General features: G+C 44.8%; 1 protein-coding gene across 3 annotated transcripts in view; it reads left to right on the forward strand.

The window, feature by feature from the left end:
• The window catches only part of MKLN1 (muskelin 1), a 381,688-nt gene that overhangs the window by 20,269 nt on the left and 345,982 nt on the right, over window positions 1-15,437 (forward strand). For 2 of the 3 annotated variants that reach the window (XM_063815012.1, XM_001135321.6), the window contains exon 2: window positions 12,380-12,501. Coding sequence is in view for 1 of the 3 variants with exons in the window: in XM_001135321.6 (XP_001135321.2) it covers window positions 12,473-12,501 (29 nt within the window). In the remaining 2 variants the exon portion in view is untranslated. Of the gene's footprint in view, window positions 1-12,379; window positions 12,502-15,437 lie in introns of those variants that run through there. The other variant, XM_054656300.2, reaches the window with a different exon arrangement.

A 15,437-nucleotide genomic window follows, 5' to 3' on the forward strand; every position in this document is an offset into this window, starting at 1 on the left:
CCTTATCTACCATGTGCTTTAAGTCACGTAATCCTCATGCCAGACCTCTAAGGTAGATATTACTACCATTACCCCCACTTCACAGAAGTGGAGCCTGAGGTCATAAATGTCAAGTGATTTGCCCAAGATCCTCTAGCTGGTTTAGTTTTTTCTGTCGATAATGTTAATACGTAAGAAGATGACAGACATATTTGTCATACCTGTCATTGGACACAGGTTTTCAAGGGATACTGGTGAATAATATAATGGACCATGGAACAGTATTATTCAGTATTATTAGTAGATGAAATGTTTTATTATTACATTTATTACTAATGTATTATTAGTAGATAAAATGATTACACACACAAATGTGGATTGGATGAGATGGCTCATGCCTAAAATCCAAGCACTTTGAGATAGACTGAGGCAAGTGGATTGCTTGAGTCCAGGAGTCCTAAGACCAGCCTGGACAACATAGTAAGACCTGTCACTACAAACAATACAAAAATTAGCTGGGTATGGTGGCATGCAAGTAGCCTCCCAGCTACTTGGGAGGCTGAGGTGGGAGGATTGCTTGATTCCAGGAAGTTGAAGCTGCAGTGAGCTATAATCATGCCATTGCACTCCAGCCTGGGCAACAGAGGGAGACCCTGTCTCAAAAAAAAAAAAAAAAAAAAAAGGTTGGGTGTGGTGGCTCACACCTGTAATCTCAGGACTTTGGGAAGCCAAGGTGGGAGGATCGCTTGAGCTCAAGAGTTTGAAACCAGTCTGGGAAATATAGTGAGACCTCACCTCTACTTAAATATATAAATAAATAAATAAATAAATAAATAAATAAAATTTAGCTGAGCCTGGTGGTGTGCACCTGTATTGCCGGCTACTCGGGAGGCTGAGGAGGGAGTATCACTTGAGCCCAGGAGTTCAAGGCTGCAGTGAGCTATGATCATGCAACTGCATCCAGCCTGGGCGATAAAGCAAGACTGTGTCTCAAATTAAAAAGTGCAGATTAATAGGACATTGCTTACCTGGAGTTTTCTAAGCGGTAATAATAACACCACTTCCCAAGTACTTATGTGCAAGGTTCTATGCAAAAACGCTTTTCATTCATCATCTCAGTTAATCTTCCCCAGCAGCTGGAGAAACAGGTATTGTTATCCCCATTTTACAGATGAGCAAACCAAGGCTCAGGATGGTTTATGAACTTGCTTGTAATCACCAGATAGCTAGTGATTAGAAGAGCTCAGATTCGGTCACAGAAAGTCTGGTTTCAGAAGCCATATGCTTAACTATTATACTAAAGTAACTTCTTTTGGTTATTGGCTCCTGTTATGCTCAAATTTTTTTATTAAAAGAAAGATGTATTAATCTTGAGGAATGACTTAAAAGGCATACTTCTGCTAAGGAATCAAAGTTGAGAGAATCAAAGAAAAGGAAGGCAAGAAAACCAACATTTATTGAGAACTTACATCAAGTATTATACTGCCCTGGTTTCAGACTCAGGACCACTTCGCAGTGCAGGTAGTATTAGCCCTATTTTCACTGATAAGCAGGTTGAGACTCAGAGATCACATGACATGTTCTAGGTCACAGGGCTATGTAATAAAACCAGAATTCGAATACAGATCTGTCTGACTCCTAAACCTTTCCACTTTTTACTACTGGCTCATGAAAAGCCAATGTAAAAATACATAATAGTGGGAAAAAGTGTAAAATCTTGCAATTGGCTTTTAAAAGTCAATTGTGTAAATGTTAGATTTGGAAGACATAGTATATCAACATTTCAAGTGCAAAAGATCTCAAGATTTGAGTTGATCATAAAACACCATGAGTCAGCAGTGTGGCTGTGAGAACACTCGTACAATCTCAGGTGGCATTCACAGAAGCACTGTGTCCTGGAAAAGGGAAAGAATGTGCCTACTGGTTTCTAACTGCTTATACCAGATGGAGAGAATTGTGATTAATTCTGAGTGCCACATTTTAAAAGGGACTTTGACAGACTAGGGTATGGTTATCCAGAGGAGAGCAGCCAACTGGTAACAAAAGACACATATACATACATACATATATCCATACATAACGACTGGATTATTTCACAGAGGTGAAATGATTGGGAAAGCCCCAGAGGTGGCTGGAAACTATTCTCAGTTAGCTGGAGGGCTGTCGTATGGAAAAAAAGTCTTCTTATACTTGTGTGGCTCCAGAGGACAAAGCTATGTTTGGAAGGAGGTAGATTTGGGCCAATAAATGAAAAACCAAAGGCCGGGCGTGGTGGCTCACACCTGTAATCCCAGCACTTTGGGAGGCCGAGGCCGGTGGATCACAAGGTCAGGAGATCAAGACCGGCCTGGCCTGGCCAACACGGTGAAACCCCATCTCTACCAAAAATACAAAAATTAGCCGGGCGTGGTGGCAGCGCCTGTAATCCCAGTTACTCATGAGGCTGAGGCAGGAGAATCGCTTAAACCTGGGAGGCGGAGGTTGCGGTGGACCGAGATCAAGCCACTGCACTCCAGCCTGGGTGACAGAGTGAGACTCTGTCTCAAAAAAAAAAAAAAGAAAGAAAGAAAGAAAGAAAGAAAGAAAGAAAGAAAGAAAGAAAGAAAGAAAACCAGAGCATGACTGTGCCTTGCATATATTTTTAGGCCCTGAAATACCAAGCTCGATGCTTTAGACATCACAGGCACTCAACAAATATATATTGAATGGAATTGATGTGTTGCTGTACAAAAGCCCAACCAGCTGTCTTGTGGGGTAGCAGGCTCACTAGAGATTTTGAGCAGAAGCTAGATGGCCACTTGTACTCAGGACTCCCATTCCATAAAATAATTCCTACTCCTTGCCCAATTCCACCTTCTTTCCAGCCTTACCTGCTTCCCTCCTGGCAACTTCAAAGACGAGTCTTCACTCAAGCCACTCCAAGCTGACTTCTTTTTTATTTTTTATTTTAATTTTTTCTTTCTTTCTTTCTTTTTTTTTTGAGATGGAGTCTCACTATGTCTCCCAGGCTGGAGTGCAGTGGCGTGATCTCGGCTTACTGCAACCTCCGCTCCCAGGTTCAAGCCATTCTCCTGCCTCAGCCTCCTGAGTAGCTGGGATTACAGGCACCTGCCACCATGCCTGGCTACTTTTTGTATTTTTAGTAGAGATGGGGTTTCACCATGTTAGTCAGGATGGTCTCAATCTCCTGACCTCGTGATCCGCCCGCCTCGGCCTCCCAAAGTGCTGGGATTATAGGCGTGAGCCACCGCGCCCAGCCTCTATTTTTAATTTTTTTTATAGATGGGGTCTCACTATGTTGACCAGGCTGGTCTCAAATCCTGGGCTCAAGTGATCCTCTTGCCTCAGCCTTCCAAACTGCTGGGATTATAGGCATAAGCCACTACACCCGGCCCAGGTTGACTTCTTTTTTTTTTTTTATTTGTTTTTTGTTTTGTTTTTTTTTTTTGAGACGAAGTTTCGCTCTTGTCGCCCAGGCTGGAGCACAATGGTGCAATCTCGGCTCACTGCAACCTCTGCCTCCCAGGTTCAAGCGATTCTCCTGCCTCAGCCTCCCGAGCAGCTGGGATTACAGGCGCCTGCCACCAAGCCCGGCTAAGTTTTGTATTTTTAGTGGAGACGGGGTTTCACCATGTTGGCCAGTCTGGTCTTGAACTCCTGACCTCAGTTGATCCACCTGCCTTGGCCTCCCAAAGTGCTGGGATTACAGGCATGAGCCAACGCGCCCGGCCAGCTGACTTCTAATTCTCTAGAAACTGTGCTCATCAGGTCTTCTAATTACTAAGCCTTATCTTATACCTGGTCTGACCCCAGAGAGAGCTGTTGATCATTTTCTCTGGGAAGGTCTCATGTCTCTTTCCTTGCAGACCTCCCTCTGTCCCACTCTCATGCCCCATCTTTTCTCCTTTCCAGTCTATTGCCAGGGTCCTTCTCCACTGACAGCTGCCTCAGGCTTTTTTTCAGTGTTCTTTGCTTGGTCCTTTTCATTGTTTGTCTGCCCCCAAGATATCCTATTTATTACGAGGACTGAGCCACTGATGGGCCCGGACTCCTGAACCTATGCATTCAGTCCAGACCTCTCTCCTGATCTGCAGACCTGTCATTCATTTGCACTGGATATCCCACAATTACTGTGAGCTTCATATCCTGTTCAGCATCCCCTCTGCACTTGCTCTCCTTCCCGCCTTTAGCTTCGTCAGTGTCATTGCACTTCAACCTCGGCCCGTCTCTCCTACTCCCAAACCTCTATCTAATTGATAACTGTGTCTTCAGTGCTACTTCTAAATCCCCCTTGGACTTGTTACTACCCTTCACCCCACTGCTGCTATGGTGACTCAGACCTTAATCCCTTCTTTAGACTATTACAGTAGTCTTCTAATTGGCTTTGCTGGCTCAGTCTTCATCCTGCCACTAAAGTTTTTAATTTTTTAAAATATGAATGAGCACATCTTTCCACTCTTTAAGAAATGCTGATAGTTACTGTCTTCAGTATCAAGTCCAGATTCCCTAGCTGTAATCAAGGTTCCTCGCAATATAGCCACAACATACCTTAGCATTGATTTCTAGCCCACATCAGACTTCTCTCTTTTCTTGGAACAGTTTTCCCTCTCCACACCTTTGTGCCTGTTTTCATCCTATTCCTCTTACAAAAAAGCCACTCTTCTCTCCTTGCCAACTCATCTCCTCCTTCAGTGGTTCTAGGAAAAGAATCCACTTCCTGTTTCTTGTTTTTTGTTTGTTTTGAGATAGCATCTTGCTCTGTCGCCCAGGCTGGAGTGCAGCAGAGCGATCTCGGCTCATTGCTACCTGCGTCTCCCAGGTTCAAGTGATTCTTCCGCCTCAGCCTCCCGAGTAGCTGGGACTACAGGCGCCCACCACCACGCCCGGCTAATTTTTGTATTTTTAGTAGAGACGGGGTTTCACCATGGTGGCCAGGCTGGTCTCAAACTCCTGACCTCAGGTGATCTGCCCTCCTCCTCCCAAAGTGCTGGGATTACAGGCATGAGCCACTGCGTCTGGCCTCTCTTCCACTTCCGCGTCAGGAGTTTAGGGACGCATCAGAGTGAGAAATACGGTATTTAAGGCAATGGACTGGATTGACAATTGCAGAGGGACAAGCCCAATGGGGCTGCCAATATTCAGACATTGGGAAGGGCCCAGCCAAAGAGACTGCGAGGGAACAATGAGGTAGGAGGGAACCTAGTGAGGTGTGATGGAAGATAAGGGTAGCAAGTGTTTTATCAGAAGGGGTGAACATTGTGCCAAGAGTCTGCTGAGAGGAGTAAGATGAAGACTGTGAATTTGGATTTGATGTCATGGAGGTCATTGCGAGCTTCATCGGTGTGTTTTCAGTGGAGTAATAGGGGCAAAAGGCTGACTGGATTGGCTTCAAGAGATAGGCAGAAATGACGAAGTAGATGCTTGTTGAACGGGTAAAAGTCGGATAAATGAAGAAATAATGTCTTCGAGAGGATCCCATGATAGATCATGAACCAAAATAGATAAATGAGTTATTCTGAGTCTCTGAAAAACTCCTGAGTAGAAACAACGATGTGATTTCAGGGTGCAAAGCTTTGCGTAAGTGACAAGGGAATTCAGGTGGGATTACTCAGGCAGTAGGGTGAGTCTAGGGAGGGCTGTTTATGAGTTCTGTTGTGCTTGCAATTTTATCTCCTCCTGGCCTCAGTTCATGAAGGCCTTCATGCAAGACTTCTCAGAGGGGGGCCTCAGGGACGAGCTGTCCCTGCAGGGACTTGGGTGTAGGATTTTGAGAGATTATTTTCAAACACCTCTTGCAGGCATGTGGGGTTCCTGAGAATAAGCCTTTCAGGCTGACTTCCGCCCTTTTTGGGGAGTGAGCAGCACCAAGTCTGCCTGGTCAGGAAGAGGTGAATGTGGAAAACCTGATCCATCCAACATAGTGTATTTGAAAATGCTGTACTTCAAAATGTTTCTCTATAAAAATGTTATATTGAAATAATAATGGAGATGGACCAAGTGGTCGCCTAGATTTGATGAATAAGCAGGCTGTTTATAGCAGTTCCCCACTGGAGTACAACAGTAATGAAGTTTGAAGAATACAAACCTGGGTAGACCAGACCCAGACTTTGATTTTGTGTTGTTCCCTGTGTCATTTTCCTCAAATGGTCAAAGCTTCAAAAGGCACTTTGGTACCGATTCCATATAGAATGTGTTTTTACTTACATGACTGAGGACAATACATTTCCCTTCATAGAAGCATTTTTGGGGATGTCCAGGGCCCAGACTGTGAAACAGAACCAGCCATAAAGTAACTGAACAACTCCCGTTGTACCACATGTCCTGCCGTTCTCCAAATGCATTGTCTGCTCTTATTTGTTGGTGTCTTTGCCCACGCTGTTCCCTGGAACACCCAAATGCCCTTCGTCCTGGCATGCTTAGCTCTGGGAGGACCTTCTGCAGGAGGCCTTCCTCACCCACTCATACAAAGACAGAGCCCCAAACCACATTTGCGTGTAGTTCAATTGCCACACCTACCACAGTGAACTTCAGTGGTTTTCTCTTCTGGCTTTCCCATTGGACTGTGAGTTTCTTGAAGCCTGTGACTTTGTCTTAATTCTGGGGTTCCTAGGTTATTTTTTTGCATGCCACCACACCCAGCTACGGGGTCTCCCTGTGTTGCCCAGGCTGGTCTTGGACTCCTGGGCTTAAGTAATCCACCCACCTCGGCCTTCCAAAATGCAGGGGTTACAGGTGCGAGCCATCACACTTGGCCCTTGATCCTATTTCTATCCTGTGCATCTAGAATAGCGCCTGTACAGTTTGAGCACATTATCGTGTTTGTTGAATAGTTGCATGAAGGCTGGAGAGTGTGGATGAATGAATATATAAAAAGATCAGAAAAATGTTACCCCCCAAATTGAGTCAATGACTTTACATATATGCAGAATTTGTACCTATAATGGTTTTTTCCACATCCAGTTGAGACAAGATTATTGCAACGTAATGTGTATGGAAAGGGGAGTGATCCATCCTGTGACTTGTACTGTGTGTGGCACAAGATTGTGGAATCATGCTGATGAACATCAGAGTTGGGTAGTAGGGATTGATTGGTTTAATTCTAGATTTGTGAGAGAGATGTGATCTGTGAACATGAACTTTTTTTGTTTTGTTTTGGTTTTGTTTTTGTTTTTTGAGATGGAGTCTTGCTCTGTTGCTGAGGTTGGAGTGCAATGGCGCAATCTCGGCTCACTGCAACCTCCACCTCCTGGGTTCATGCAATTCTCCTGCCTCAGCCTCCCAAGTAGCTGGGATTACGTGCACGCGCCACCATACCCGGCTGATTTTTGTATTTTTAGTAGAGATGGGGTTTTACCATGTTGGCCAGGCTGGTCTTGAACTCCTGACCTCAGGTGATCCACCTGCCTAGGCCTCCCAAAGTGCTGGGATTACAAGTGTGAGCCACTGCACCCGGCCAGAACACATGAACATTTTGGTCCCTGTCTTGTCTTTTCTTTCTTTCTTTACTTTTTTTTTTTTTTTTTTTTGACAGAGTTTCGCTCTTCTTGCCCAGGCTGGAGTGCAATGGCGTGATCTCGGCTCACCGCAACCTCCGCCTCCCGGGTTCAAGTGATTCTCCTGCCTCAATCTCATGAGTAGCTGGGATTAACGGCATGTGCCACCACGCCCAGCTAATTTTGTATTTTTAGTAGAGACAAGGTTTCTCCATATTGGTCAGGCTGGTCTCAAACTCCAAACCTCAGGTGATCTACCCACCTCTGCCTCTGCCTCCCAAAGTGCTGGGATTACAGGTGTGAGCCACTGCGCCTGGCCAGAACACATGAACATTTTGGTCCTTGTTATTTCTTTTAAGCAAAATATTTTTTCTTTTAAAATTGGAGCACAAGGTACACCTTAATAAATATGTTTCTTTGAAGCATCATTTCATTATTCATGGTTTTTAAATTTTTCATAAAAAATTTTAAAAATAAACCAGCCGTAACACCTCTGAAGTGGAAGTTACATTGAACCAGTCATTTCATTTCCAGGTGCCTTGGTCTCTTTCATGCATAATTTGTAAAATGATAATAGCCCTTACTAGTATTTACATTGTAAAAGTGTTGTTACTGTAAATTAGATAGTCTAAAATGGGTTATGATGCCTTCTTTGAAAGACAAGCATTACACACAAATGAGGTATTATTATTTAGTTTTGCCTTTTCAAGCTCGTTAAATGAGAATTAGATGAAAACTCTGCTTTAAGCAATATTCAGCGGGTAAGTGACTATTGACTTGAGTGAAATGAAAAAAAAAATTCTTCAGCTGAAAACTCAGTTTGTACAGCCTAGCCTATCTGTGCACGGGCAGAAATAGTGTATTTATATGGGATGTTTACCAATGTTCTTTATCTCCTCTCTGTGCTATAATCACAAACTGAAGACAGTTAAGCCTTTCAGTTCAGTCATTGTATGCGTCTTGGAAAACCTAAGTCATCTGGAATGATTACAACTTAGAAATAATGTTTCCATGAATCAAGTCATGCTGCTAGCTTTCTTACTGATTTAGGGCCTAAATTAACTGTGCTAGGCCTTCGCTTCCACTCCTGGTTCTTAGGATGGGGGACCTATTCCTGCAGTGTTTCAGGTTAGTTACCACTAAGGCCTATGTGCACCTCATTATCACCCCCAACCAGGCCCAGGGCTTTCCTATCTTCTTCCTGGAATACAGGGATAGGATGGCAGGAGAAGGGGTGTTTGGAAATAAGATTTGAGGAATTGTGGATATCAGAAATTTCATGGGAAGGTCTGAGGTCTGAAACAGTACCCTGGGAGGATTCAGGGTAACAGAGAGCCGGTGGTGAGGGACCCATCCTTACAGCATCATTGTGGCCTCTGTGTGGTCTATTGGCTCTAACCCATTTTTGGCCCCTGCTCTTAGACTCCCCCCGTCCCTCCCCTCTCATTCAAACCCCTTCTGGTGTCCATCCATTAGGCCTTGACTCACCTTCGCTCCCCAGGGCCAACCTTCAGCATTGCTTGCAGTTATAGTCATCTGCTTTCCACCTGACCCATTTATTTTGGCTTCTGGATTTTGCTCCTAGAGAGGCCCCCTGCTTGGATAGCTGCCTGGCCAGCTGCAGAGCCAGCTGTTTGTTCCAGACTCCAAGGTGACTACACTCCTCTCCTCTCCCTCTGACTGGTCCTGATACATGGGCTGTGACAAGAAGTGAGAGATAGTGACAGTGTGACAATTGTGTCAGAACAGATTCATCCCTCTGTAGGTCATCTCAGCAGTGGACTGCTCAGAGTTCAGGTACACATTCATGCTTCACAGTGGGCCATGGACCAGAAAGTCTGTGTGGACCTCAGAGGCCTAGGGACAGGGGCGGGTACAGAAGAAGAGTTAGGAGGAGGACACGAAAGGCTAATTTGGTTTGCTCTGCAGTTTTGGCCAAGACCAGTACTGGTTTTTGGGCTACTGTTCAACAGACAGGCCATGTCCTTCAAGAGCATTGGCATGAGGTCAGCTGAGCTGACACGCAGGTGGTAAGGGACCTCAGAGATCCTCTGAGGTGAGCCTAATGGTGGCCCACCTTCCTTGCCCTTGGAAAGAAATTTAGGGATTATGTCTTCCACTTTTAAGGCAAACTTTTTGAAACAGGTGTCTGCATCCATTGGTTCCATTTACTCTTCAACTCACTCTGACCTGACTGCTGCCTCCCTGGACCCTGCTCTCTGCCAAACTGGTCAGATATCTCCATGGTACTCACCTGTGGGTGCTTCTTAGTCTTTTTCTTGCTCGATGTCTTGATAGCATTTGCCTTTGTGGACCACACCCTACTCCTTGAAACATGCTTTTCCCTTGTTCTCTGGATACCTCACAATTCTTTTTTCCCTACCTCTCTGGCTACACCTTCTCGCTCTTTTTTTCAGGGGTCCTTTCTCTGCTCATGTCATACAGCTTGGATATTTGTGTCCTCCAAACCTCATGTTGAAATTTCATCCCCAGCATTGGAGGTGGGGCCTGGTGGGAGGTGTTTGGATCATGGGGGTGGATCCCTTATGAATGGCTTGGTGCCTTTCTTGCTGTGATGAGTGAGTTCTTGCTCTATTAGTTCACATGAACACTGATGTTCAAAAGAGCAACACCTCCTCTTCTCACTCTTGCTCTCTCTCTGGCCATGTCATGTGACATGCCTGGTCCCCTTCACCTTCTGCCGTGAGTAAAAGCTTCCTGAGATCTTGCCAGAAGCAGATATGACTGCCATGCTTCTTATACAGCCTGCAGAACTGTGAGCCAAATAAACCTTTTTTCTTTAGAAATTACCCAGCTTCAGGCATTCCTTTTAAGCAACACAGAATGAACTAACACACCATCCTTTTTGTTTTGTTTTGTTTTCTGAGACAGAGTCTCGCTTTGTCGCCCAGGCTGGAGGGCAGTGGCACGATCTTGGCTCACTGCAATCTCCGCCTCCCAGGTTCAAGCAATTCTTCTGCCTCAGCCTCCCGAGTAGCTGGGACTACAGGCGCGTGCCACCATGCCTGGCTAATTTTTTTGTCTGTATTTTTAGTAGAGATGGGGCTTCACCGTGTTAGCCAGGATGGTCTCCATCTCCTGATCTCGTGATCCACCCACCTTGGCCTCCCAAAGTGCTGGGATTACAGGTGTGAGCCACTGTACCTGGCCTACACCATCCTTTATTTAAGCTTTGGTGTTATTCTGTCTTCTCTCTTTTTCTCTGCTCCTACACACCCTCCCAGGGCATCTCATTCATCGCTGTGAAGTCTCTTGTTGTCTGTCATGTATAGATGACTCCTAAATGGATATCCTCCGATTTCTAGATCAAACTGCTTGCTGTTGCTCTGAATGTTCCCCAGTCATCACAAAACAAACACGTCAAAGGCTTAACTCAGCACCTTCTCTCCAAAATCTCCTCAATTTCCTCTTCATATTTTTGCTGTCTTAGTGAATGATATCCACTATCCACCAAGTTGTCTAAGTCAAAAACCTGATCTCCAGTCCGGACTTTGCCCTCTTCAAAACTCCAACATGTAATCTATCACGACTTTCAGTAGATTCTACCTCCTCTAGAATGTGGCTTGTACATTTCTCCATAATTTGGTGCTGCTCACCTTTCCAGTCTCATCTCTGACCACTCTAAGACTCTCTAAACTACTCTTAGTACTCACATACTCAGCATGCATAATCATTCATGTTCTTTCCAAAATGTACGTATGTTGTGCCCTCCACCCAAAACAGACTTCCCCACCTCTTTATTTGGTTAACTCCTTCACACCTTGTAAGTGTCTGTGTACAAGTCACTAACTTCCAATTTTCCCTAAATCTGGGTTAGGTTACCTCCTAGGGCTCTCAGTACTTATCTCTTCATAACACACTTCTCTATCACAGCTGACTTTCCTGTTTCTACCGTGCCCTGTCCTGTGAGGTTCCTGTAAGTGCTTACGGGGACCTTATTTTTTCTATTCACCTTTGTATTCCTAACACCAACAAAGTATTTGGTACAAAAAACAGATGCTCAAGAAATGAATGAATGTGAATGTCAAAGGTATCATTGTGAAAATATAAATTAAATTTCCGGCTGGGTGTGGTGGCTCACAACAGTAATCCCATCACTTTGGGAGGCCAGGACAGCAGGGTTGCTGCAGCCCAGGAGTTTGAGACCAGCCTGGGCAACATGGCAAGTCTCTCTCTACAAAAACAAAAAAAAGGCAGGGCACGGTGGCTCACGCCTGTAATCTCAACACTGGGAGGTCGAGGTGGGCAGATCACCTGAGGTCAGGAGTTTGAGACCAGCCTGGCCAAAATGGCAAAACCCTGTCTCTACTAAAAATACAAAAAACACATTAGCCGGATGTGGTGGTGTGTGCCTGTAATTCCAGCTACTCGGGGGGCTGAAGCAAGAGAATTGCTTGAATCTGGGAGGCGGAGCTTGCAGTGAGCCAAGATCGCGCCACTGTACTTCAGCCTGGGTGACAGAGCGAGACTCCATTTCAAAAAAAAAAAATTAAAATGATAATAATAATTTAAAAAAATTAGGCCGGTCGCGGTGGCTCATGCCTGTTATCCCAGCACTTTGGGAGGCCGAGACGGGCGGATCACAAGCTCAGGAGATCGAGATCATCCTGGTTAACACGGTGAAACCTCGTCTCTACTAAAAATACAAAAAATTAGCTGGGCGTGTAGGCGGGCGCCTGTAGTCCCAGCTACTCGGGAGGCTGAGGCAGGAGAATGGCGTGAACCCGGGAAGCGGAGCTTGCAGTGAGCTGAGATCGCCCCACTGCACTCCAGCCTGGGCAACAGAGCAAGACTATGTCTCAAAAGAAAACAAAAAAGGAATTGCAAGCAGAGGGCAATTAATAGAGGTAGACTTCACATCTGTCCCTTGTGGGCTTCTTTTCCAGAGTTCCATATCCAGACTCTCAAACCATGTTTTGGGATCATCCAAACATTCCATCCTCCTGACTCCATAAACTATTGGATTCATAACCTGCTCCATGCTTGAAAACATGGGGATTGGAATTCGGTAAGTGTTGATGTTTTAGTTTTTTCTTTCTTTAGTTGTCAAAAAAGTACTGTACCTATATAGTAATGCTTTTCAAATTCTTCTCTCTGGAGTCTTCATCAGAAGATGTGACTGGAGTCCTGACTAGTCTAGTTGTTTTCACAATGTTTGAATATGCTATGTGTACAAAGAAATGTTGTGAAGTCTTCTGAGGAATTCCATCCTTTCACATTTTCTCCTCTGTTTCATGAGTATTTAAATTATTTGGCTGGGCGCAGTGGCTCATGCCTGTAATCCCAGCACTTTGGGAGGCCGAGGCAGGCAAATCACGAGGTCAGGAGTTCGAGACCAGCCTGGTTAACATGGTGAAACCCCATCTCTACTAAAAATACAAAAAATTGCTGGGCATGGTGGCAGGTGCCTGTAATTCCGCTACTTGGGAGGTTGAGGCAGGAGAATCGCTTGAACCCAGGAGGCAGAAGTTGCAGCGAGCCAAGATCGTGCCACTGCACGCCAGCCCAGGCGACAGTGCGAGACTCCATCTCAAAAAAAAGAAAAAATTCTTCATCATTGCTCTATTGATATTTTCTAAAGTGACTTCACATAGAGAAAAGTGGATTTTTGGCTGGGCACAGTAGCTCATGCGTGTAATCCTAGTGTTTTGGAAGGCCAAGGCAGAAGGATTGCTTGAGGCTGGAAATCCAAGATCAGCCTGGGCAACATAGCAAGACCCCATCTCTACAAAAATTTAAAAATTATCTAGGACTACAGGTGGCATGTGCCTATAGACCCAGCTACTTGGGAGGCTGAGGCAGGAGGATCACTTGAGCTCAGGAGTTCAAGGCTGCAGTGAGCCATGATCACAACACTGCACTCTAGCCTAGGCAACAGAGCAAGACCTTATCTCAAAAAAAATAAAAATAAAAATAAAAGTGGATTTTGAGAATCAGAAAGACTTGCTGCCCACTCTGGGCCAGTTTAATAATGCAGGACATGTGTAGTTCAACCATACTCCAAAAACAACTCTGTTTTAGCCATACTGCCTATCGTCAACCCCACTGCATCCCCACTGTCAAATTTCTCTAGCCCCATAACTGATTTTGTTTTTCATAACACTTCTTTGTTTGTTGTCTACCTCCTTTCCTAGAATGTAAGCATTATGAGGGCAGGCAATTTTTTTGTTCAGCACTAGATGCTCAGCACTTGGAATAGTAACTGGTACACAGAAGGCACTCAGTAAATATTTTTTGATTGAATGAATGATGTATTTTAAAAGTTTTTCTTTTGGCCGGGCTCAGTGGCTCACACCTATAATCCCAGAACTTTGGGAGGCTGAGGCGGGCGGATCATGAGGTCAGGAGATCGAGACCATCCTGTGAAACCCCGTCTCCACTAAAAAAAAATACAAAAAATTAGCCGGGCGTGGTGGTGGGCGCCTGTAGTCCCAGCTACTCGGGAGGCCAAGGAAGGAGAATGGCATGAACCCGGGAGGCGGAACTTGCAGTGAGCCAAGATCATGCCACTGCACTCCAGCCTGGGTGACAGAGCAGGACTGTGTCTCAAAAAAAAAAAAAGTTTTTCTTTTTAATTTTTATACTTTTAAAAATAGAGATGAGGTTTTGCTATGTTACCCAGGCTGGTCTTGAACTCCTGGCCTCAAGCAATCCTCCTGCCTCAACCTCCCAAAACGCTGGGGTTACAAGTACATTTTTGAGCCACCACACCTGGCCCTTGTGTTTTGTTTGTTTTTTTCTTTTTAAAGAGGCTGATGCAGGCCGGGTACAGTGGCTCACACCTGTAATCTCAGCACTTTGAGAGGGTGAGGTGGGCGGATCACCTGAGATCAGGAGTTCAAGACCAGCCTGACCAACATGGAGAAACCCCGTGTCTACTAAAAATGCAAAATTAGCCAGGCGTGGTGGCACACGCCTGTAATCCCAGCTACTCAGGAGGCTGAAGCAGGAGAATCGCTTGAATCCAGTAGGCAGAAGTTGCAGTGAGCCAAGATTGCACCATTGCACTCCAGCCTGGGCAACAGGATTGAAACTCCATCCCCCAACCAGCAACAACAACCACCACCACCACAACAACAACAACAAAAAAGAGGCTGATGCATATTCGGATCTCCAGGGATCTAATGAAAATCTGCTTTTTCCCCGAACACTTATATCGATGACTAAGACAATAACATTGATGGCCTGCCGAACAAATTTACAGATGACACACACTAGAAAGAATTACAAACAGGTTGGAGGATACAATCAGATTCTCTCCCCACCCCCAATCCTGACAAAATGTAATAATGAATCATGTCAAACAATATAGAGTTTAATGTGTACCAATATAAAGTACTCAAAGATCCTCGAATTGTACAAGTACTGAGTGGGGGCGAGGTGGCTTACAGCTACACACGGCAGGAAGATTTACAGTCTCCTGTTGATTGTAAGAAGATGAGTCAACACAGTGGGATGTAGCTTTAAAAAAAATCAATCTTTTGTTGTATTAATAGAAATGTAACGTTCGAGAGGGGAACTAGTTCTCTAGTACTCACTGATGATCAGACCACATTTATTGTGTTTTATGAATTCTGGGCTTCAGACATTCAGAGACATTGATCAACAAAGGATTATATGGGAAAAATAAAAATGATAATAAGAAATCTGGTGCACAGAGTTATTCAGAAATAACAAAAAGATCCAAGGTTTTATGTAGGTGTGTAAGGGGGATGGTGATAACTAGCATATGTAGCTACCTTTCAAAGTTTGAGGTCTATCCGGCAGAGGAGAGATTTGATCTCTTCTGAGTAATCCCAAATGGCAGATTGAGGGCCAATGAGTGGAGATGTAAGCATGTACATTTCAACCCATTAACATTGGTCAACTGTTAGATTTGCCTAGCAGACAAATGGACAACCACTGGAGGTAGTAAATTCCCTGACCCTGGTGCCCGGAAGTGGG

Source organism: Pan troglodytes, chromosome 6, assembly GCF_028858775.2.
Source record: "Pan troglodytes isolate AG18354 chromosome 6, NHGRI_mPanTro3-v2.0_pri, whole genome shotgun sequence".
In the NCBI taxonomy this organism is placed as follows: Eukaryota; Metazoa; Chordata; class Mammalia; order Primates; family Hominidae; genus Pan; species Pan troglodytes.